Below are 26,406 nucleotides of genomic sequence, written 5' to 3'. Positions count from 1 at the left end.
TTTTACATATTGACTTCAATGATTCCCTGTTTCGAGCATTTTTTTTTTTTAATTAATCTTAATTTGTTTTTGTGATTTCCCTATTTGAGAGTCCAATTAGGGAAGGATTTTTGGTCCCTGGGTTTTTTGTGGTTGCTTCTCTCAGGCCGGAAGAATGGGTTAGGAAAAGATCAAAAAAAAAAAAGGGGGGGGGAAGCAAAGCCGCGGAGCCGGAGCCATTCTCCCTCTGGCTCAGGAAATTCCAGTGTTAATGAAGCCGCCTGGGAAGGGGAGGGGAGTGTTCAGAAAAACAAGAGAGAGTAGCACCCCGGGATATAGCCAAAGTTGCTTATCTTGCTTGGGATGACTATTTTATCTGAGATTCCCGAGGGGCGTGTCGCCTATGTGTGCTGGCTGTGTGGAGATTGTCCCCGAGGGTCTGGCCCGCTGAAGCCGCGGTCAGATCCTCTGCTGCCAATTCAAAGCCCAGCGTCAAGGTTCCCCTGCTGGGACACTGCACTCCCGGCTCCAAAATCAGTCGCTGCCTCCCGGGGACTTCTCCTCCCACCAGCCGGGTTGCCACGCCGCCTACGCAGACCGGCTGGGCCCCCTCCTGGGGTCAGTTCAGTGGGGTAGGGCTGCGCCCCGTGTTTGCGCCGTCACAAGATGTTGTGTTCAGCTCCCCTGGGCCCAGTCCTAAGCCCGGCGCCAAGGTTACCTGACTGGGACGCTGGCTCCAGGCTCCAAAAACAGTCGCTGCTTCCCCGTAGTTGTTCGTTCTCCGTCTCTGTCACTCTGGTCAACTCTTTAAATCTGTGTTTGTTGTTCAGGGTTCGTAGATTGTCATGTATGTGATCGATTCACTTGTTTTTCCGAGTCTTTGTTGCAAGAGGGATCCGAGGTAGCGTCTACCTAGTCAGCCATCTTGGCCCCCCTCAGCAATCTACTTTTAAGAAGATGAACATAATTATTTAATGGCTTGATTTACAGGATTAGAAGAGTTCACTAAATGCAGGAGCAAAAGCATAAATTTAAATGTATGTGTACTTAAGTGATAATGGAAAGCCTTCACCAGAGAGAATGGTCTGGTCTTTACTGCATCGGAAACTGAGGTTATGCCATAGCTTCAATACAAAACATTCTGCTGATGAGGCATTTAAAAACCACCACTGGTCTGATTCAAACAAAGAACTCTTGCTTCAGACTGTTTCATTGTTGAATTAAACAAATTATTTCAAACCTCACTCAAAATTCACCATTTTGACTAGCACAAAAGCAGTGTGTTTTTTTTTAATTTGCAAATATGCTCATCAAAATAAGCTATCACTATGAGCCTACTCCAACTCATAAACAGACCCCCAACTCATGGTGACCCCATATGTGTCAGAGTAGTAGAGCTGTGCTCTGTAGGGTTTTCAATGGGAACTATTTTTTGGGAACTATTTCATCGGGCATTTCTTCCGAGTCATCTCTGGGTGGACTCGAACCTCCGACCTTACAGTTAGCAGCTGAGCATGTTAACTACCTGCAGCACCCAGGGACTCCATTACCACTATTAAACCAAAACCAAGCCTGTTGCCGTCAAGTCAATTCTGACTCATAGAGACCCAATATGACAAAGTAGAACTGCCTCCATACAGTTTCCAAGGCTGTAAATCTTCACAGAACAGACTATCACATCTTTTTCTGAAAAGCGGCTGGTGGGTTTGAACCATTGACCTTTCTGTTAGCAGCTGAGTGCTTAACTACTGTGCCACCAGGGCTCCTCTTATCATTATTAACCCCTCCTTTTTATGCCTGTCTTCCCCGTGTTTAGGTTTATCTAGGAACCCCCAAATTTTAGCCTGATTCCTTATTGTGGCTAAAGGAATCACTCCTTCAGTCCTAGGCTGCTCTGTTTGACTACCATGGGAAGACAACTGGACCAAAGCTATCCTCCGAGTCTGATATTGTCTTTGAGATGAGCAAGGAAAAGGAAGTAGGGGACACTGCTGATTTTTCTTTGCACTTAGTCTTAGTTTCCTTACATATCTCCAGCTAGTATGGTTGCATTTACTTCAGTTGTGTTTGCTTGTTCATATTCCCCAGTGGCTGATCATAATATTTGTTACTTTGGATGTCTGGAGTACACTTGAACAAAAATTTATTTCTTTAGAGGGATAAATTACTTCTGTTCTGGGAATCAACTGACAAGCATTATAGAACTCAGGATGATCATTGAACATACCAAACTAGCTAAATCGTTAAGCATTTTGTATGCTGAGTTAATTATGTCACTACGAAGACCTTTACCCATCGGTTAATGACTTTCTAAATATTTACCAAGATCTTTAATAAGTGAGAGTGCTTCCCAGGATATAAAGGCTCCACCGCCATCATCCATGGCACCCTGCCCAACATCCCAGCTGTCCAGATGTCCACTGACAAGTACAACCTAGAACAAATAATGAAAAGAGAAAAAAAATAAAACTAAGGAATGACATCAAAGAGGAAGAATTCATAGGCATTCCAAATACAGAACTGAAACTTTTATGTTTCCTTTTCTATTTTTATGTCTTAAAAAATATGTGTCACTATGAGTGGAAAAAGTTTAGACAGTACATAATGGGTCTAAGGTCATCCTAAAAGCAATAAAAGTTCTCACCTTGTACCTCTCTTTATTAATTATGAGTACTAGAGAAAAATGGCTTATTACTGACAGATGTTTGACAACTTTATTATATGGCTTAAAACCAAAATTACACAAAAATGGAGCTCAAAACTTCAACCATATTCTGAACTGTCCCAAGTTTCAGTAAACACATAGTAAACATGTGTTGAATTGAATTCAAATGAAAAAAGACAATAATTTATTTTTTTTCAAATGGCTGTTTTGTGCATCATAAATCATTTTGGTGTTGAATAAGTAAATATGTTGGATTTACAAACTAGAGGCTAAGTGAACAGAAGGACTTTGAAGAGAGATTTCAATTTACAATAGTGTTGATAAAGCTAGAGATTATATTACAAATTTTAAATTACCATAGGTTTCTTTTTTTTCAAGAAGCATTAGTAATTATCTCCAGGAAAATATAAAACATATTTCACTGAAACCAAATTTTATGGACACATTTTCAGCAAGTTAAAAGCCAAGTAAAATGATGCTGAGTTAATAATATGTCCATACAGATAAAAAAGTTTGTGATCTCTATGTCATACGATATATAAATATCAAGGCAGATGGACTGTAGATCTAAATAAAAATTTCAGAAGAAACCTTAGGAGAACAGCTTCATCAATATGGAGTAGGCAAAAAATTCCTAAACAGGGCAAAAAAGCATAAGCCATAAAAAAAAAGTAGTAAATTGGACTTTTTAAGAATTAGAGTTATCTGTTCATCAAAAGACCCCAACAAGAAAGTAAAAAGGTAACTCTCGAAGGAGAAAATATCACAATACATGTATACACAAAGGATTCATATCCAGATTACATAAAGAAAACCTATGAAACAATAATAAAAAGTCAGTCAACTAATAGAAAAATGGGCAAAAGACTTGAACAGACACTTTACAAAAAAAGATATACACATTACTAACAATCATATGACAAGGTGCTCAGCTTCATTACTATCAGAGAAATGCAAATTAAACCACATTACAATATATCCGGTAATATGGCTAAAATAAAAGGACAGAAAATGCTAAATATTGGTGAGGAAATGGATCAACTGGAACTCTTCAACATTGCTGGTGTAAGTACATAAACTACTTCAGAAAACTGGCTACATCTACTAAATATGAACATATGCATACCCTTTGTTGCTGCTGTTGTTAGGCGCCGTCCAGTCAGATCTGACTCTTAGTGACCCTACGTACAACAGAACGAAACACTGCACGGTTCTCTGCTGCTACTCATAAGGTTTTCACTGGCCATTTTTTTTCTGAAGTAGATCATCAGGTCCTTCTTCCTAATCTGTCTTAGTCTGGGAGCTTCAGTGAAACCTGCCCACCATGGGTGACCCTTCTGGTATCTGAAATACAGGTGGCATAGCTTCTAGCATCACAGCAAGACGCAAGCCACCACAGCACGGCAAATTGACAAACAAGTGGTGGATGTAAACTTTATTACCTACCAGTCTTAGGTATATATCCAAAGGTTCTGGTCATGCTGTTTCCTGCTCTGGGTGCTGGTTACACACGTGTGCTCAGTTTGAAAAGGGTCATCTTGTCATACATTTAGGATGTGTGCATTTTCTCTGAGTATATTACATTATCACATCTATTAGAGCTCAGTAAGAAGTTGGTTTAACAACAACAAAGAAGTTCAAAAGATTGATGTCTATGTATAGCATGTAGGAAGCAAAGCAAAGCTGAGTCAATCTTCCTGATGATTAAAATAAAAATGCCTCGTGACTTTGGGAAAGAAGAATTTTACAGTATCAGGGTGACCACTTGCACAACCTGATTCACTGAGCAGCTGCAGAATCTCCTGTTGACTCTGTATACAGGCCCGGCCTAGTATGACTTCATTGTACTCACAAACAAGCCCAACAAATGTTCATGTAATAGACCCAAATGGATTGTTTCTAAGGAGAAAAAAGAAGAACAAAGAAAAAACATGTTGCAATAGCAGGAAACTCTGATTCAGAAAGTGGCGTAATCTCATGTGGGACCGAGAGCCCAATTAGTCAGTCAACTTTCTCACCAACCTCAGCACCATTTTCCTGATGAAGTTAAAGTGCCAGTGGATTAAAAGTGTCAAAATGTTTTTTTAGTGAACACTTACTCAGATAACATGTAAAGGTAAGTAAATCAAGGCAGGTACTGTTTTATACTTAAGACTTCCTTAAGGACGATTGAGAGGTTTTGGGGTTTTTTTTAACCATATTTCTTTATGTTTTCTTAAATATCCCCATTCTCCAATCCAGAATGGGTGGAAAAAATGGTTTTGAATGATTAGAAATTAAAATATATCCCTAGGGTATGGTCATTTCACAGTGCTATGGAAGAATAATTGCAAACCTTCTGGACTATGAGAGCTTATTTTAATATTTTTTTTAACCAGAAAAAAAAAAAATATTGAGAGCCAAAGTAAAATACTAGTTCTAATTTAATATCTATTGATTTAAAAACTAGGTAATGACAAAAAGCTACTTCTAATTCAACAGTATTTTTTAAACTGAAAATGGCAGTGAAAATCTCATTCAAAATGGTGTCTGGCTAGCATTTCTTAATGCAGTCTCACAAAAAACTAACCCAGCAAAACATACAAACCCACCACACTACTGAAAACTCTCCTCATGTCAGGGTCAGGTAGGAATGACTATTAATTATAATACAGATGGGTCTGATTTAAGCAAACAAAACAAACTACTCAGGCATATAGTAAACTCCAGTTTCACAAAAAAGAACCATCTTATAGGAAATAGCAAAGTCCCTCCATTGCCTGTGCTGCTAGGTGTGGAGCTTCTTGAGCAATACCATGGGTGAGACCAGCACAGAAGTGGTGCCCATTCATCTGTTCCTCCCTGTGTTGCTCCTGGAATTGGGCAGAGCACTGACTGATTCCATGCCACCACCCCAACTTCCTTTCCACCACCATCTCCTCCAGATGCAAGCAAAGAGTACAAATGATTAAAGCAAAAGCAACAGTAATAGCAGCCACCACAACACAACTAGGAAGGCACAACGGGAGCTGGCAGCGCACTAAAATGTACAGTTTCTTATTTGTGAGCGACAGGGAGTCGGGACAGACAAATGATAGGAAGAAACAGCAGATAACTGTGTGGCTGGTAACTGTACTTCTTCAGGTCCTACACTAGTTTCAACTACCAGAGACTTGGACCTTGGAAGCAGGAGGAAGCAGTCATCTCACTGGGGCAGGGGCAGATTGGGTGAAAACTCTCTAGGATGAGGAATTAGACTGGCAGTGGTACACAACCACCTGCAAAACAAATACAAACAAAAAAATAGGAGAAGAAAATCACAAAAGAAACAGAAGAGTAGGATTCCATTCACAATTCAGTTGAACTAAATAATATAATCTTTGGCAATCCCTACAAAAATGGTAAAACCATGAAAAAATCAAAGGAATAAAAAAAAAAAAATTTTTTTTTTTTAATAGTAAACCAAAAATTAGGATATCATAGAGGAAGAGATAATCAGAAGGGGCACACAGCTGGCTTCTAAGGCACCGGTAGTGTTCTTTTTCTGAAAATGAGTCGTGAAAACATGTGTTGCTGGTCTTTAGACTGTTTACAGATATGAAAGTATTTTGCATGTGTGCCATATTAAGCAATGGCAGGAGTTATCAAAGACCTGCCTTAGAAAAGTATGGGGCTCAAAGAGTTGTATAAATGAGTTCAACCAAACCTGAAAGGCTGGATTTACCTAATTTTATTTCAACTGTTCCAAAGCAAAGAAAAATATACTTACAAAGCTATCATAATCTTAAAACTAAAGTCTGACAACAATGGTGCCCTCTCTAAAAACCAACTAGAGATCAAATAAAATTGTAAAGACCTGAAATTGTATCCAACAGCATATTAATGGCTGGATAAAAATGGCAATAATGGTTCAGTGGTCTCCAAATGTCCATGGTAACTAGAAGTTACATATACATCAGCTATACTAGAAATGGCCACCGCTGGGTAACACTTATCTTCTTGGCATGCATAGATTCAACATTCTGCATTTTAAATTGGGGGAACTGATTAGGTATATTCTAAACCTGACCGTGTTCTGTTGACCAGTCGTCAGCAAAGAGAGCACATGCTAACACTGGCAATGGAGCATGTGTCCTTGTACAAATGCTTCAGTCAACAACCACAAGGCAAACAACTCTGTGTTTTTGTGAGGTTTTGTTTCGTTTGTAGCTCCTTCATTCCACCAGTCTTGTTTTATTTGGTGTATGTAAAGAGGTAGAAGGAGGAGTACTAGGGCAACAAAGTTCGAGGCCTAATTCATTTCCAGACATAGGAAGTCCCCAGTCAAACTTCCAACAATAAAAATCATTAAATGGTTGAAAAATATAAGCTACAAAAAGAGAGGGGAAAAAATTCTCATTATTTAGCCTTAGAGAAGGGCCAAGGAGTGACCTAATAATGGGCTTCAGTTCTGACACGTTCCTCTTTGGAGAATATGAGCAACAGAAGATAAAGCAAAAGAAAACAGGCTGGGGCCACAGCAGTGAGCATTAGGGTCATATAAGCAAGCAAGAATTTTCTGATGGAAAGCTTTTGTTGAAGTTAGAAAATGGCTAACAGGGGAAAGATTGTGGAAAATTTCCTTCCTTAGAGGGTTTCTAAAATAGGATACATTCTCAGATCTTGGATAGAAGGCTAAAAGAGAAAGGATAAATAATATCTTTCAAGGTTCTCTACCTAGTACAATATTCCATGACAGTTCTCAAGAATTCCTCTATTTTAACTACTTGAAAGGGGGAAACTGCCCTTTGAAAAGTCTCAAAAGACTTTTTCCTAAGCAACTCCTCATTCTTTACTGCCAAGCATCCTCCCACAATTCAGAATCTAAACACAAGTGGGCAGGCACTTCTCAAGAAACCTGTGTTTGTAATCCCTGTCAGAGACCAAGTCTTGGCTTCTAGTGGGCAGTTGCTGAAGGCATCATGCTATTGCCCAGCACAGAAGAAACTGACTATGGTTGAACAAATATTTTCTTCCCCAACAATTCAGACTAGGCGGTCAACAGAGTAAACCTAAGCCTCCTGACTCACACAGTGTGTTCAGAGACAACTTAGCAAATATCTGAGATCCTCTTGAATTGATTTCTTTCTTATCTTCAAGCTTTGTTTAGTGAAGCTGTTGGGTGTCCATAGCTTGTGGAAGACAGATTGCTTTCACAAGAAAATGCTCCATCTGACCAAATGCTCACGCGTTATCACAGCTGCTCCTGAAAGGAGTTTCTACCCTCAAATTGTCTCCTCTTACTAGTGTGGGGCAGTCAGATTGGCTTCATAATAGGAAGATCATGCCTGTTCCTGCTTGAATTCTCAGAGCACATTACTGGACTGATACCTGAGGATAAAAAAACAAGAAGGGGTCTAATTTATCTGTGGCTCAGGAAAATCAAATCTTAGGTAGATTTATAAAATGTGATTGCAATGTATTTGGAAGAAATGGCAGAAATTGATTAAACATTGATTTGAGAATAGAGGCACAGCAGAGGATGTCTGTGGAAGGGGTCATTCTGATTAAATGGAGGCAATTGGGTTTTATCCGGAAGTCATGACTGGCTGCAACGGGAGATGATCTTCTTTTAAGTGAAAGAACCGTGCTCCTGAATTCCTTCTCCTTTGGCCTACGCAACCACAGGAAAAGTTGACTTACTTGAGAAGTCTGGAGCACTTCAAGAGTTGAATTACAATATTGCATTTGAACTTACTGAGGAGAAGGAAGGGTGACTGTGAGTTTAGGCAATTTCTATCTCAATAGCGATCATCCTTCCCATGGTCAAATCCAAGTATGGTATAGTACACGCCTGTAACTTTTCTATTATTACAACCATTCATTCACCACTATATTCCAGGCTTTTGTTAGACATAGGATAGGATTAAAAGAAAAAAAAAAAAAGAAGCAGTATTATTAACATTTTGGTACAGTACAGGCTCTTTTATGGTTCAATTTAAAGAAGATAATAGGAGTATCGTGAATCTTTCATTATAGAAAATGGGGTCAAGGTGCTTCCTACCAAAAGAAATCTTCTTTAGCTTATTTCTCAGACATTCAGATTTACAAGCCAAAGGATTCTTCTTGGATTCTAATGGTTTCTAAAATTCCAGAAGCATATGTAGCTTAGAGTACTTTTTTTTTTTTAGGCTTGTTTGTCTATTGATTATAGAAACGTTCTCAATTATTAAACCTTCGGTGGTCTCCTGAATGCTCTCTACAGAAGCCAGTATGACAAGATCAGCTAAAAACTTCTGTCTATACAATGTTCTTAAGTCTCCATCTGTGGGCATATCTGATGAGCCGTGAGAAACAAAATGAACAACAAACTAGGGTTTACCCATTTAAATGAGTGTCATCACTCTGAAAAGCACAAAAGTCAATGATAATTCCACCTCTACCACCAGTCCTCATGAGGAGAAAGCCAAATTAACATGAATCAATATGGGGATTTACTTCTGCATACCTCTTCCTCAACAGCAAGGAGTCAGGTTTGAGGATAGGAGATTTCCAGTAATTGTGATTGAGAATGATTACAAAAGGAAGGGACGGGGGAAGGGAAGGAGGAAGGAAGAAGGGGGGACGAAAGGAAGAATCAAAGGAAGGATGGAAGAAAGGAAGGAAGGAAGGGAGAGAGAAGACAAGGAGAAAGGAAGGGAGAAGGAAGGGAGGAGTAGGGAGAGAGGAAAGGAAAGAGGGAGGAAAGAAATGCGAGCAAGCAAAGTGATGACTAGCATTAAAAGAGGAAGTGAAATGGAAGACATACTACAAGGGAGAAGGGTTGAAAAGCAGCTTCAGGAAAGCGAGAAGAAGAGAAGGGAAAGCAAACCCAGGTCAAGAAGTTCACCCAGACCTGGGAGTTGCTGAGGTTCACATAACAAAGTTAGAACAAGTTGTTTGCCGTGTTCTGATGTATCATGGTTGGTGCTAAGGCTGGAGAAGCTGAGAAGTGGAGAGATGGCTTTGAGAATAATTGCCTATGTCGTTTAAATAAGAGAATTTCCACACCGAGCAGCCAAGTTATTCTGTTGGCTCCTGCCTGCCATATCCCTGGACCACAGTGGTAGTAATGAGACAGAAATCAACCATCCCAAGTCCCAACACTTGGCAGTGAACTTTAGGTTAGCTGCGTGGCTTCCTGAGATGGCAACACTTGAAGACAACGTTTATTTTGATGGATAAATTCTAGCCTAAGCATATTACAAATAGTTTTCTTGACAGCCCTAACGGACTTCTTGATGATCTGATTTTTAGCTTTAGAACAGCGTCAAGGAGACAAACTTACTTTGAAAAGCTCTAGACTTACATAAGCAGCATACTTACTATCCAGGCACAGTACGCCTGATCCTCAGTCCTTTCATTATAACTTGACCTCACATACAATCAGCTAGGTCAGTTAATAATCTCTGTGTTCAGACTCTAGGGGACAAGCCAAATTTCTATTGGCATTTTGTTTTAGGAAGGGGGTGTTCCAAATATTAAAATTTCATTTTCTTGTATTCTTGTACAAAAGAATATTATTTTTTTCCCATTAACTTTGATTCTTTCTTTTCTTTTCATTGAAATTTATACATCCTGGGGGTGGGGAAGGGAGAGAATAGATATCTATGAGAACTGGTTTTCTTTTTTTTATGAATGCTATGAGATCCAGGAAAAAGTGTTATTATATGTATTTACCTAAAATTAAAATGAAAAACTTTTCTTTTCCATTTAAAAATATAATAAATTGAGACTTAACTTTAATATTCACAGTCAAATAACAAATGAACTTGAAGAAGAGAAGTAAGAATCTTCAGTCTCACAAGAATCAAAAGCCATAACAGCTAAAATGCTAATTAACCTTATAATGTTCGTGCATCACAACTCAAAAAGAATACCCTGCAAGTGATTTATTCTAAGTCTAAAGCTAAGTTACAGCATGGGCACCCTTAGCACAGGCAGAAAACTCACCTTCTGCCCTCTTAAAGGTGAACTTCAAGAAAAAGGAGTAGGAGAAGCTTGAATGTCATAAAGTTTGAAAAGGCAAACCTGCTGGACAGAAATGAATAAAAAGTTTGCCCTATTAGAAGCCAAGAGTCTATGAGGAAAGGCTGTTAAAAAAAAAAATGAAGACAAGGTAATTTTCCAAACTTAACAGAAACCACAAAGGAGAATGACTAGTTTAGCTTTCCTCTCCCCCAAAATACAATTAATTGAAAGAACACCATGAAAAAAGAATATGCACTTTCATCATCAATGGATATTCTGACATTTATTATCGTGTTGTGGATTTAGATTTGTAATGCCGATACTCATGTGGCCCTAAGTATATTTACTTGTCATTAGATAATATTCTCATTGATTAAATTTTGGTTGTAGCCATGTGTTTCGAATAGTTAATCACATACCTGTGGAAAACCTAAAAACAACTGCCACAAAGAGTGGATAAAGTTGTACATTTTCTGAAAAAACAAAAATGCTAATGAAAACAACTAGTAAATACTAGTTTAACAAATGAACTTGAAGAAGAGAAGTAAGAATCTTCAGTCTCACAAGAATCAAAAGCCATAACAGCTAAAATGCTAATTAACCTTATAATGTTCGTGCATCACAACTCAAAAAGAATACCCTGCAAGTGATTTATTCTAAGTCTAAAGCTAAGTTACAGCATGGGCACCCTTAGCACAGGCAGAAAACTCACCTTCTGCCCTCTTAAAGGTGAACTTCAAGAAAAAGGAGTAGGAGAAGCTTAACTAGTATTTACTAGGACAAACAGTATATTTTAATAGACTATAAAATTAGAGCAAGATTTAAAGAAATGCAAGCATTAAAGTACATACCCACTAATCTCTCCTCTCAGCTCGCTTCTCTTATATCTCAAAAGATTGACTCAAAACACAACCTAATCCTATAGACTGAGTCCTGTCTCATTAACTCAACTGTCTCTAATCCTGCCTCATTAACCTCATAGAGATTAGGATTTACAACACATAGGATAATCACATCTGATCACAAAATGGTGGACAAGCACATGATACTGGAAATCATGGCCTAGCCAAGTTGATACATATTTTGGGGGGACACAATTCAATTCATAACAGCTTCCATAGGTAAAAAAAAAAACTCTGTAAACTTATCATCTACTATGTGACTCGACGGCAGTGGGTTATGTGAAATAGTACTTACCTGTATCTATACTAAAATTACCTTCTCAAGTACATGTTTGTGATGGTTAAAATCATGTATCAACTTGTCTGGGCCACAATTCTCAGTGGTTTGGCAGTTATGTAATGATGTAGTTTAGCAGCTGTGTAATGATGCAATCATCCTCCATTTTGTGATCTGATGTGAGCAGCCAATCAGTTGAAAAGGGAGTTTCCTTGGGGTTGTGGCTTGCATCTAATATATACGGATGTTCTGGCAAAGCTCATGCACTATGGGTCCTGCATCCAACTTGTTATTCTCTGACCTCCAGTTCTTGGGAAGTGAGCCTGCCACCTGATTTGCAGATCTTGGGAATTTGCCAGCTCCTGCAACCCTGTGAGCCAGCAGCTTTCTGCCTGACCTATCAATTTGGGGTCCATCAGCCCCTGCAATCATGTGATTAAGGAGAAGCCTCCAGCCTGATGCCTGCTCCACAGGATTTGGGATTTGCCAACCTCTACAACTGCGTAAGCCATTTCCTTGAGATAAATCTCTCTCTCTCTATATATATATTTACATTTATGTGCTTCACTAGTTTTGCTCCTCTAGAGAACCCAACTTAAGACAATGTTGTTATTGTAACTGTGTGTTGTCGAGTCAATTCCAACTAATAGAGGCCATATAGGACACAGTAGAACTGCCCCACAGGGTTTCCTAGGATGTAATCTGTATAGGAGCAGATCAACAGGTCTTTTCTCCCACAGAAGCACTAGTAGGTTCAGAATCGCCAACTCTTTGGTTAGCAGAGAGCTGCTTAACCATTGTTTTACCAGGGCTCCTCTCTCAAGCACATAACATAAAAATCGTGATTTTGTAGACTTTTCTAAGTGAAGGCTTTTTTCTCCCTTCTAGGCTGAAGATTGCTATACCTGTTATAATAGCCTCATCATATCATTTTGATTGTTCCTTCTAAACTTTTTCCAATTTCAACAGATTTTGGAGATGTAGCAACCAAAACTGTAATATATGGAAGTCAAAAATATTTTGTGCATTATTACTTAAATGTACAAGACTGATAGTTCCCAGAATTTACTCAGTCTCTTTAATTGCATGGGATGGCATAAATTAAGAAGCCTACAATGATTCCTGGGTTCCTTTTCAGGCTTCTGTGTTCACACTCTATTAAAGCTAGAATCATCTTAACAGATTATGGCCAACACTTGTACATGTGTAAAACACAATTTTACAGAGAGAGGTGAAGTGATTTGCTCAGGTGGCAAGGGCCAAGAACAGAACCCAAGGCTTCTGACCCACAGCCAAGGGCTGTTTTCATCATATCCCTCTGCCTGCTTTGTAAAAGATGGTGCAGAACCTACTTTTGTTTGTTTTTCTCTCATGCATTACCTTTCGCTTGACTATACTAAAAATTTATCTACCACTCCTTGCCTATATACATAAAGTAATGAGTTTTTCAACTATTTATCCGTATCAGCTTGACACAGGCAGGTTACTTAACCTCTCTAAACCTTATTTCCCTATCTGTAAGGTGGAAATAATAATACAAGCCTGCCTTTAAGGTGTGTTGTGAGAATTAAATGAGATGACATAGTCCCTGGCAATTCGCATGAACTCTATCAATGTTTGCCATTATTAATTACACCATAATTGTCTTAAGATGGTCTCAAACATTGTACCATTCTCCCTAGGAAATACTCACTTGGGAAGTTGGGGACTTTCAGTATATTTCATACAGACAGCTACAGCAGGCACAGGTTTAGGGTATTATGTGCTGCCAGTTTGAATTAGAGTGGGTATCAATCACAAGTACATGTTATTTAGAAATGTGACAAATTTTCTAAAAATGTTGTTTGGTGAACTTAATTTAAAACAGTCTGAACTTATTCCATTTGAAAACATCCCATAGTCCATGAAATAGCTAAGTTACATTTTCATTTCAATAACTGATTGCAAAGGGGAAAAAAGTTACAGCTCAAAAATTCACAAGCAGCCCTCTCTCTTTTTTTTTTTTAATAATTTTTACTGTGCTTTAAGTGAAAGTTTACAAATCAAGTCAGTCTCTCACACAAAAACCCATATACACCTTGCTACACACTGCCAATTACTCTCCCCTGTCATCAGACAGCCCGCTCCCTCCTTCCACTCTCTCTTTTCATGACAGTTTTGCCAGCTTCTAACCCTCTCTACCCTCCCATCTCCCCTCCAGGCAGGAGATGCCAACATAGTCTCAAGCGTCCACCTGAACCAAGTAGCTCACGCCTCACCAGCATCCCTCTTCAACCCACTGTCCAGTCCAATCCATGTCTGACGAATTGGCATCGGGGATGGTTCTTGTTGTGGGCCAACAGAAGGTCTAGGGGCCATGATAAACCAGGATCCTTCTAGTCTCAGTCAGACCATTAAGTCTGGTCTTTTTATGAGAATTTGGGGTCTGCATCCCACTGTTCTCCTTCTCCCTCAGGGGTTCTCTGTTGTGTTCCCTGTCAGGGCAGTCATCGGTTATGGCCGGGCACCATCTAGTTCTTCTGGTCTCAGGATGATGTCGTCTCTGGTTCATGTGGCCCTTTCTGTCTCTTGGGCTCATTATTATCTTGTGTTCTTGGTGTTCTTCATTGTCCTTTGATCCAGGTGGGCTGAGACTCATTGATGCATCTTAGATGGCTGCTTGCTAGCGTTTAAGACCCCAGATGCCACTTTCCAAAGTGGGATGCAGAATGTTTTCTTAATAGATTTCATTATGTCAATTGACTTAGATGTCCCCTGAAACCATGGTCCCCAAACCCCTGCCCCTGCTTTGCTGACCTTCGAAGCATTCAGTTTATTCAGGAAACTTCTTTGCTTTGGTCAGTCCGTTGAAGCAGCCCTCTCTTAGTAACTTTGTAGTTACTAGGTAATAGGTAAAACCACATGAAAATGAATTTAGGTGTTTGAACTGAAGCTTCCCATGCACCTGAGATGAGTTTTTTTCCTGAAAATAGCTAATCTAGTGAACGACTGTACCATCAATTGCATTTACAGACTTGGCAAGACTGGCCAGAGAGCAGCTCTCTCTCTAGGAGGGCCCTGACTACACAGAACTTTCTAGAAAAGGACTTTGGAGAAAGCATCAAAAAGCTGGCATATCTCCTTTAGAAATGAAGAGCTTAAGCTGGGGACATAAAGCATCTCCTGACATCACATTTGAGCACAATTTCTGTAGAGAAGGTATAACATCTCTAATAATGGGGACTGAATAACAAGCGGTAAATATTTCTATTTTTTTTCTATTATACACAAGTTTAACTGTAGCATTGTTTAAAGAGAAAAAAATGATCTATCGGAAGGGTATCATTTAATTTTTTAAACCATATACTGTAATCATATAATATATAAACCATATACTGTAATTCGAATCTGCCAGGTGCTCCTTGGAAAATCTATGGGGCAGTTCCACTCTGTCCTATAAGGTCGCTGTGAGTTGGAATTGACTCGACAGCACTGGGTTCTGGGGTTATACTGTAAAAATTTATGAATTTTAATCTCCCCCTTCAGTAAACTGCAGCAAGGTAGAACACGCTTCAGCCTTGTCTTTGTCCTTCTTATAGCACCAGAGTAAAGACTGTGGGCTTTAGAGGTGGACAGGCAGAATCTGAACCTACCTCTACCACTTACTAGGAACTCTTGGGCAAGATGCTTGAGCTCTCTAAGCACCGTTTCCGTATATCTTAAAATAGATGCTAACAACTGCCTCACAGCATTGATGCAACACTGATTGTAAGGAAAGTACCTAATGCATTGCCTGGTACACAGAACATGCTCAATCGATCCAGTTTCCTAATCCATTTTTTGTTTAATTATGTTTTATTGTTACCATAATACCCAATTGATATGGCATAGTTTCTTAGTAAAAGCGGCTCTCTCTGATGGTAACTCTCAAGCAATTCCAGGGGAGGGGTGGGCAAGGAAAATACTTCCCTAGGGTAGAAGGCTGGGAAGGAGAGAAAATAAAAAAGCCTCTCATTCCTGATTCTAATACACTTCTGAGGGGTGAGGTGGGGAGGCAGGGTGAGGGTAATATCTTCCATCTCCACCCCTCAGCTGAGAAATCCTGGATTGGAAGATTCCTAATGGCCGACACCCTTTACTTCCTTAATATATATTTCTCACAAGGCCTGTGTCTCAGGCTGGGTTCTCTAGAGAAGCAAAACCAGTGAAGTATATATATACACACACACACACACACACACACACACACATACATATAGAAAGAGAGAGAGATTTATCTCAAGGAAGTGGCTCATGCAGTTACAGAGGCTGGCAAGTTCCAAGTCAGTGGGTCAGGCTGGAGGCTGGAGGCTTCTCCTGACTCATGTAGCTGCAGGGGCTGACGAACCCAAGATCGGCAGGTCAGACAGCAGACCTCTGGCTCATAGACTATGGAGGCTGATGAATCCCAAGATCAGCAGGGAAGCTGCTAGCTCAAGTCCCAAGAACCAGAGGTCAGATGATGATGAGCCAGATGCAAGATCCAGAGCAAAAGCCTTGCTGGCGCATCCATCTATAGAGTGGAGGCAGGGCATATGCCCAATGAAACTCCCTTTCAGCTGACTGGCTGCCCACAGCAGATCTCATCATGGAATTAATCAGCATCATTACATAACTGCCAAATTATATCATTACATAATTGCTATATCAAACTACGTCATGACTGCCAAACCACTGAGAATCATGGCCCAGCCAAGTTGACACAAAACCTTAACCATCACAGCTTGTACAGAATCAACAAATCAACTTGCATTGATTTGTTTCTGTTTAGTAATAAAACGTGATTAAGAATAAAGCTAGTTCAGTCTCTTAAAGAAAATGATATTACCTTGTGATCAATGTACAATTAAAATGAATTTCCCATTAATTACCTTGACTTTTAAAATTTTAGTTGCATAAACCCATTAAAGTTTATTCTCAACTGCTACATAATGTAACTTACTTTCTCTCTGTTATGAGTATAAACAATGAGTACATTAAAAGAGGATTAACCTTTAATGTGTTCTTCAGAAACTTACAGAGCTGTGGACACCAAATTAGGCCAAGAAGTAATGTTTAAAAGTCAATGATGAGACTTATGGTAAACAAGGCACAGCAAATTCATACATTTAAGAGCCTCCTCTGTTTTAAATATGTTGGAAAGTAGAAATGAAATTCAAAAAGTAAAAACCAAAAGATCATAGCATGGCTCCAAAAACAAGATAAACACCTCTGTAAACCAGAAATGGGTTTGAATCACAAAGAGTGATGGCGACAGATTTGAATTTTATGGAGGTGAAGCCAGGGGACCTGCATGGCTCCAGATCCAGAAGCCAGCATTGACTGCTGGGTCTTCTCCTCCTCTACAATGACTTCACTGAAGAAGCCCTTGGGGGCACAGTGGTTAAGCGCTAGGCTGCTAACTGAAAGGTTGGAGGTTTGAACCTACCAACCGCTCCACCAGTTGCTTCATGGGAGAAAGATATGGAAGTCTGCTTCTGTAAAGATTACACCCTTGAAAACCCTACGGGGCAGTTCTGCTATGTCCTATACAGTTGCTATAAGTCAGAATTGGAACTGACTCCCACAGCAACAGGTTTGGTTTTTGGGGGATTTTTTTTTGGAGAGAAGGAGGCCTTAGCCAGGTTAACTAAGCCAAGCACTGGGTTGGGCTCATGAAAGGAGGCTGAATAAAAACAAAACAAAAAACATGCTTAGAGCAACAGCTTTATAAAAAGTTGAGCCTTTGGAGGAGAAATGGATAAAGATATGGCAACCAGGCACTAAAGCAAGCCACCTGCTAGCTTAGGGACAGAATATGTGATATGCCCACTTTAACCACTGGCAAGGAGTGTGGAAACAACATAATAAAATTTGGTCTGGATGGGAAGCATTGTAGGCGGGTAAAAGTGATCACAACACCTCTAGAGATCAAACAGTGAGCCCAGAGGGAGAGAAAACAGTAGAATAAAAACTCAATTTAAAAACATCCTACTCAAAATGAGTCAGCAAACCAAAATTCCAAAACACATGAAGAAATACAATGTTAAAAATGTCAACAAAATCAACAACTGGCATAAAAATTCCACTTGAAATTAAATTAATTTTAGGGAAGAATCATATAACAACTTTTAAAAACTATGCTTATGGTGCTCAAAGAAATGATTGTCTAGAAAAAAATTACCAAAATTGATTCAACAAGAAATAGAAAGCCTGCAGGTATCAAAAATCATTAAGAAATTAAAAATTATAAATTACCTGCCTTCCTCTCTTCAACACACACAGGTACAAATTAAACACCACATGCAAGAGGTTTTACAGGTGAGTTTTACCCAACTTCAAGGAACAGATAACTCTCAAACTAAGGCAACTCATTTGTGAAGGTATTGCCTTGATACCAAAACAAGACAAAGACAGTATAATGAAATAAATTTTAGAAAAATCTTATTTATGAACACAATGCAAAAAAGATCACACAAATTATTAAACATGATACAAAAATTTTCTCTAGTTTCAATAGATAAATTAAGAAACAAATATATAATAAAGGCTAAAAGCAAGTTTAAGATTCCAGTTAATTTATATAATGTAGTGTTATAAAGCAAATTCATCATTCTCGAAACATATAAACATATTAAAAAAAAAAAACAAAACTGTGTTTGATCCAAAATGTAAAATACAATTTTGTGATTCTCTATGGATAAATAAAATCTACAAAAATTCTGATTATGCTCAGAAGGTTCTATAGGTTAGGTACATACCACTTGGGTCAATTAACTCCCAGCTTGTTGCCCAAAGATTAAAGAATTGTGTTAAGCAGAAAATGGGCACACTAATTTATTTCCTCCTTCTGCTTCTCTACTCATATTTATGAAGCCTAATAATATTGTACCTTAGGCATCAATTTTACTTATTCTTTTATGTATACGCTATTACACTGTCAGTAGAATATCTGACCACCTATAAAGTCAAAACAGCGATAAAACAGGGCTGTGTTTCATTTTGCCTCCTGTACCAAACAGGAGCCTTGAAGCAGCATGTGCCTGCCCAGTCCACAGGCTTCTCCTTAGGAAAGCAGCTTCAAGGAATTCTTTCTGCATAGAGTTATTAGGGATCCTGCCATGTACACGAAATGAAATCAGCTCTGCTACCGTGACTACAAACAATTATACCAAAAATTAGTTCTCGAGTCAAAGAAACATGGATAATCAGACATGAGGGAAGCCTACCTCTGACCTGGCTTGGCTCTAAAATCTACTCAAAAGGGATGAGTTACATTGGATAGCAGTAAGCTATGGACATACTTAGAGAGGGGGTGGATGAGGAAGAAGTCTCCTTCACCCTCTGGAGTTCATCTTGGCTCTTTGTAATGCAGTCCTACATGTATGTTGTTGTTGTTGTTAGCTGCCACTGAGTTGGTCTCCGACTCATGGTGATCCCATGCATAGTGGGATTGGATCATTGTGATCCACAGGGTTTTCACTGGCTGAATTTTTAGAAGTAGATTTCTAGGCCTTTCTTCCTGGTCTGTCCATTAATTACTGTAGGCTAAAATGAAGATTATGTACCTATCACCCCATATGTCCTTGTATGCTTGCAGTAAATCACTATTACCCTGGTTAATCTGGTCATATCTCATTCCTTCCATGTTCCTCCAACTGTGTTTCTTCTTGGAAGACACTTCCTGGAGATGTTAAAAAAAATAGAGCTTTAAAATATGTGCATGTTTGTTCTTAGTCAAATATATTTCAGAAATACTGTGCTGGTATAGCCCGCTCTAGAGAAACTTGTTTAATCTTGTTTTACACACCATTTACAAAATGTTTCCTCCATATATTCAGCAATCCAGCAAGCATTTATCAAACCATTATTTGCCAGGAACCACCCTATACAATGGGGATAGAGCAATGAATTGGATCTACAAGGCCTCTGCTCTCCTGAATTTACATTGTAGTGGGAGGACAGGTGATGAGCAAGTGAACCAACATTACTTAAGACAGTGACACATGCCATGAGAAAATAAAACCAAATGATGTGAGTGGTCTGTCTGAGTCTCCAAGAAGATGAGTCTGAGTTGAGAACGGTAAGAGCTGGCACGTGAAGATCTCTGGGAAAGAGAGCTCTAGCCAAAGAGAACAACTGGTGCAAAGGCCCTAGGGTGGGGAGGAGTTGGAGCGCTCAAGCCTTTCTTCACAACAAACTTGCAAGCATTCAGCAGAGTAGGGAGCCCCACTGGAAAACACCTGAGGTACCAGACATAATGACTTCATCTGAATTTGGGGATTATAGTTAGGCATGATAATTTAAGAAACTAGAGAAATAACTAGACGCTGACAAACAGATCCATCTGGAAACACCGATAATAATCCCTTTCAAGTGGTGAAATGCAAAAAATTAGAAGTTCTAAGAAAGATCAATATTATATACTAAAACGTGATTTTCTAAAATTATTTTTCTAATCATAGGCAGTCATCAAATAATTTTGTCTTGGAAATGAAATCAAATTATCATAGATGTACCGTGGAAGGGAACAAAATGGATAATTTTTTAAAAAAATCTATCTTCCAGAGAAACTTGGGGAAGGCATGAGTGCTGAAGATGGGATTAAAAGAAAGAGGAGTGGAATAACCAGGACATATAAGTAGAGATACATCTTTTCACAAAGTCTGTTAGAAGGCCAACTTCACAGAATGAAGCTGTGATGTGAGTAGCCTGTGGTACTAGTAGCATAAACCAATCAGTAAAAAAAAAAAAAAAAATTTTTTTTTTTTAGACCCCAAGAAATCTGCAATGTATGAAATGAGCAGCCACTGCTCAAGGCAATTCACCTGGAAGTCACTTGGGCTGACCACAATCCACTGTGTCACCAGTGACTGGCAAAAAGCAAGCTCAGGAATATCTGAAAGAAAACCAATGGTGTGGGCACCTTCCTCAAAAAGAGAAGGTAGTTCCAGGGCAAGTGGAAGCCAGTTTAGGAAGAATTCACATGGGGCAATTATGAAATGGGGACAAGTGAACAAGAGGAAGTTTGTGTTTTACATTTTAGCAAGGAAAGTATTATCACACCATTACAATAGAGTGTATTATAGAAATGTATTATAAGTGTTTCCAAATTTCAAAGCTAACTTGAAAGAAGCACTAAAGTGTAGAAAAATGCAAAAAATAACCATAATGCTGAGCATTTTTTCTTCTTGAGAAAAAACATGCTCAATCAAATCATTCATGGAATGGGGTATTCTGATTAAATTAATGTTCTCATTAGATAGATTAGACTTTTTAAATATAGTTGCCAATATTTCTTAAGGATGTCAGCTAAGGCCAATGGTACAAAACAGAGTCCTGAAACAGATCTGTGTATGTGTGCACAAAGTGCACAAAGTAATCAAATATTTTATAAAATGTATCACTATATCACATACCATGCACATTATAAAACATTGTAAATTTTATATTTTCTCCCTACATCCTCATGGATCTCTCCACACACATCTTAGGGACCATTGCCCTGCCTACTATCGCCTTTGTCTACACTGACCCCTGCTACACTGTAACCATGAGCTCCAGGATGATAGAGCCCATGACTACCTTGCTCATCATTGAATTCCCAGTGCCTTAGAGCACACAAGAAATATTCACTCCCCCCTGTGGTGGTTAATGTTTTGTGTCAGCTTGGCTAGATTATGATTCTCAGAGGTTTGGCAGACACTGGACCAGGTGCTCTTTCATAATGTTAAAAAAAAAAAAGAAAAAAAACCTGTTGCTGTTGAGTCAATTCTGACTTACAGTCACCCTACAGGACAGGGTAGAACTGCCCCATAGAGTTTCCAAGGAGTGCCTGGTGGATTTGAACTGCTGACCTTTTGGTTAGCAGCCATATCACTTGACCACTATGCCACCAGGGTTTCCTTTCATAAGGTAAAAAAAAAAAAAGGTAGTATAATGAAATTACGTTCCATTATGTGATCTAATGTAAACAGCCAATCAGTTGAAAGGGGTGTTTTCTTAGAGGTGTGGTCTGCCTCCTGTATATAAATGGATGTTCTGGCAAAGCTCTCTCAACCATATTCTGTTCTCACTGCCTAACCGCTGGTTCTTGGGAGGTAAGCTTGCAGAAGTCTCTGGCCTGCTGCCTGACCTGTGGATTTTGGATTCGCCAACCCCCTGCAGCCCCAAGAGTCAGCAGAGTTTTCAATCTGCCACCTGACTCAAGGATTTGGAACTTGCCAGCACCCACAATTGCGTGAGCCATTTCCTCACAATTACTTGAGCAATTTCCTTCAAGTAAATCTCTCCATATATACCATATTTTTGTGCCAATAAAAAAAAAAAAAAAAAATTTTTTTTTTTTTTTTTAAGCATGGTACAATTACAAAAATATCTCACTGGGGGAGTGCGAGGTTGGCAAACAAAGGAAGGCACCCATTATTTGTGTAAAAATACAGTATTTATATATGCATTTCACTGGTTTTGTTCCTCTAGAGAACCCAGGCTAAGACATCCCCTGAGCCCTTGCATTCACAAGGGACTGACAATGGACATCTGTTTTGGGTTAAATTGTGTATCCTGAAAAGATATATTGAAGTCTTAACCCCTAGAACCTGTGAATGTGACCTTATTTGAAAATAGGGTCTTTGTACATGTAATTTGTTAACATGAAGTTATACTGGCGTAGGGTAGGTCCTAATATGATTGGCATCCTTGTAAAAGGGAAGAGACATGCAGGGAAGATGGCCATGTGAAGATGGAGGAAGAGATTGGAGATTTGCTGCCAGAAGCCAAGGAACATCCAGCCCTACCAGAAGATGGAAGGGGCAAGGAAGGATCCTCCCCTAGAGATCTGGGAAGGAGCATGGTCCTGCAGACACCTTGACTGAAGATTTCTAGCCTCCAGAACTATGAAAGGATACATTTCTGTATTTTAAGCCACCCAGCTTGTAGTACTTTGTTATGGCAATGCCAGGAAAATAATACAACATAGGAAATATAAGCTTCTCTATTAGCTTTAAGGAATCTAATGATACACATTCTAATTATATAACCTCTAGGTTGCACTGAAAATGACTCCTACACCCCAATTAAGAGAATAACAAGCACTGGGGTGTAAAGTGAGTCCTCTAGCCTAAGGCTACTGCTGAAAATGAAGGGGATTTTCTGTACTCTCTAGGAAATGCAATACATTAAAGGAGGAATTTGAGGTATTTCCCCACTACCCATGCCACTGGAAGAATTTTTAAAGCTGAATAGAGTAAATATGCGCATACTGTAACCTTTTAGAAGCACAACTGTTTAAAAAGACTGTACTGGCAAGCTGCTCAAATATTCTAAAACAATGAGCAGCTTGACATTTTTCAAACAAATATTTTAAAACTTAGGTCCACATGTGCACTGGAAATTAATGCCATTTGTTCAACAGTAATAGTCTTGATTCATATCCACTCTCATACATTGGATTATATTTGCTGATTTCATTAAACCTTCAAAAGGTTAAAGCTGGTTGACATATGAAGAACTCCACACCTCTAGAAGAAAGAATGTTATACCAGTTCTTCTTCTTCTTTTTTTTTTTTTTTAAAACAAAACCACTCCTCATCTGGTATGGGAAAGTGTATAGAGTCCAAAGTTTACTGCTGGTTACCAGGAGTTGGTGGGAGGGAGGGGGAAAGGAAGACACATGCTTAGGAACACTGAGCTTCTGTTAAAAAAAAAGAGGGAGATGGAAAAACTCGAGAATAGTTAAGGGTAATGGTTGAACAACATAAAGACTATAATTACTGTCACTGAACCGTACATGTGAAAACTGTTGAAAGGGCAAATGTTTTGTTACATATATTTTTTACCACAAAAATAAAATAAATAAATAAATGGTAAAGCCTAGGGCTCTGTTCTTTACCATCACTGATTATATACTCAAAATTTTATTTTCTTGGTGAACAGAACCTGGGGTCTTAAAAGCCTGTGAGCAGCCATCTGGGATACTCTACTGGTCTCACCCCTTTGAGAGCAAGGAAGAATGAAGAAAACTAAAGATATAAGGGAAAGATTAGTCCAAAGGACTAATGGACCACATATACCACAGCCTCCCCCAGACTGAATCCGGTACAACTAGATGGTACCCAGCTACCATCACTGACTGCTCTGACAGGGATCACAAAACAGGGATCTAGACAGGGCTGCAGAAAAATGTAGAACAAAATTCTAACTCAAAAAAAAAAAAAAAAAAAGACCAGACTTGGTGGCCTGACAGAGACTGCAGAAACCCTGAGAGTATGGCCCCCAGACACCCTATCAGCTCAGTAATGAAGTCACTTCTGAGGTTCACCCTTCAGCCAAAGATCGTGTTAGGGGACGCTGGAGACTGAAGACACCTAATTAATTAGTACTTCACCAGGCATCAGGCCACTCCTTTTCACCTCCCTACCACGTCACTCGCTTCCTCTAAGTTGTTTTTCAGATCCTCCGAGAGCCCTGGAAGGGTCCAGATCTAACTGGCTTAGAGTAGCCTGACATGCGCAGAGCAGACCATGATGACCGACAAAAGACCCTGGGCTGTCACGTATGTTCGATAACACAAGAGAACTTATGTCAAGGAACCAAAAGACTCATGCCAAGGAACCAAAATCACTGGAAATGCATCATCGACAATAGTTGAGCCCATTTCAAAAGCCTTTGGTCTGCTGGCTACTTCCGTACGGAGTCTTAGCCCCACCTCGTAGTAAATAATCAGTAGAAACCACAAATAGGTAAAACCTCTGATCCTGCCTACTGTTTCCCTCCACCCCAAAATGAATATGTGTAAGTATAAATTGTACATTGGTTGTGCAGATCAGGGAACTCAATCTGAGGTCATTACCTCTAAATTCCCACTTGCTAGCCTGCAAAATAAACTCTTTCTTCCTCTCAAAGCCAGTGTCTGAGAGTTTGGCTTCTTGCACGCTGGGCACGGACCAATTGGTCCAGTTTCAATTGGTCAAGCCCATAAAACAAAATGAGACTAAAGGGGCACACCAGCCCTGGGGCAAGGACTAGAAGGCAGGAGGGGACAGGAAAGCTAGTAATGGGGAACCTAAGGTTGAGAAGGGAGAGTGTCGACATGCTGTGGGGTGGTTAACCAATGTCATGAAACAATGTGTACTAACTGTTTAATGAGAAACTAGTTTGTTCTGTAAACCTTCATCTAAAAAAAAAAGTATAGTAAAATTTTTTAAAAAAAGAACACCTTTAAAAAAAGAAATTATTTTCTTGGGATATGCTAACAAGGAAACAGAAGCATGTGAGAGACACCTCCAGTAGCTCTGAGAAATGTCTAGAGGGGGCTTTGTAGGGGGGCTTGGAGGCTTGCAGCTCTGCAAGCAGGGATATAGGATACAGAACTGGACATCAGCATAAATGAGACTGTCTTTATACCCATAAGTTGATGGGGCAGGGGGGTACTTTGATCATAGACAGAACTCTGGAATCCAGTACTAAGCAAATGTCAACTGTCTTCCTTTTTCCCTGCAGAACACTAAAAAAATCTTCCAAAGGGATTCTACCACAACTAACAGAAAGGCTCTGTAACTCCAGAGAGATTGAGGACAGCCTTTAAAGATGCTTTATAAAATGAATCAGGAAAAAAAAAATTGACCATGCCAGGAACATATTATGATCAATGTGGGTTAAACTAGGGGCTTCCATAATCGTGACAGTAATTTCTACAGTAAGATCTTTTACAGCTACTAATGTACAAAACTCTCCAGCCTAATAGGTTTAGTGACACAAATAACTATTACATTGTCAAACCCTGAGTGACAATAAAAGTCTTGGAATTAACCCCAATATGCATTTAGAGGCTAGAGCTACCACACCTTGATACATTTATGAGAAACTTTAAAATTAAAAAAAAAAAAAGCTATACCACTTCTTATAAGTGGTCATGTCCCTATAATGTCCTTCATGTATTTATTTCCCTTCCCATTTGAAAATGGAGGCTTCTTCAGATTGCTAGCTTTCTCAGTGGTTTCATTTTAACTTACACATTTAAATAGCCATATCAAGAAGACCAGACTACTATTTTCTAACTGTGGAACATTACAAAAGTTACTTCACTTCACTGTGCCTTAGTTTCTTATCTATAAAAGGAGCTTTCCAACACAACAAGGGGATACTGCATGGCTGAAAACTGGAAAAGGCATGTGGCACAGTTGTATCCTTTTCCCTCCCTTATTCAACCTGAATGCTTAACAAAAAACCCAAGGAACTGGATTACAGGAAAAAGAAGGCAGTATCAGGAATGGAAGAAGACTCATTAACAACCTGCAATATGCAGATGACACAACCGTGCTTGCCAAAAATGAAGATGACTTAAAGCACTTACTGATGAAGGTCAAAGACTAAAGCCTTCAGTATTGATTATGCCAGAACTTGAAGAAAACAAAAATCCTCACAACTGGACCATCATGATAAATGGAGAAGAAATTAAAGTTGTCAAGGATTTCATTCTACTTTGATCAACAATCAATGTCACTTTGATGATGAAGGTGCATCTGACCCAAGTCACGGTCTTTTCAATCACCTCATATTCATGTGAAAGTTGGATAGTGAAAAAGGAAAACAAAAATAGAATAGAACCATGGCAAAAA

At 39.2% G+C, this 26,406-nt stretch overlaps 1 protein-coding gene across 8 annotated transcripts in view; it reads right to left on the bottom strand.

Annotated features, from left to right (window-relative positions):
- Positions 1–26,406, bottom strand: part of CPQ (carboxypeptidase Q) — a 549,531-nt gene that overhangs the window by 182,744 nt on the left and 340,381 nt on the right. For all 8 annotated transcript variants that reach the window (XM_064267918.1, XM_064267919.1, XM_064267923.1 and 5 more), the window contains exon 6: positions 2,302–2,413. In XM_064267918.1, the coding sequence (XP_064123988.1) occupies positions 2,302–2,413 (112 nt within the window). The remainder of the gene's footprint in view (positions 1–2,301; positions 2,414–26,406) is intronic.

This window comes from Loxodonta africana, chromosome 14 (assembly GCF_030014295.1).
Source record: "Loxodonta africana isolate mLoxAfr1 chromosome 14, mLoxAfr1.hap2, whole genome shotgun sequence".
In the NCBI taxonomy this organism is placed as follows: domain Eukaryota; kingdom Metazoa; phylum Chordata; class Mammalia; order Proboscidea; family Elephantidae; genus Loxodonta; species Loxodonta africana.
This window is presented reverse-complemented; position numbering and strand designations above follow the sequence as displayed.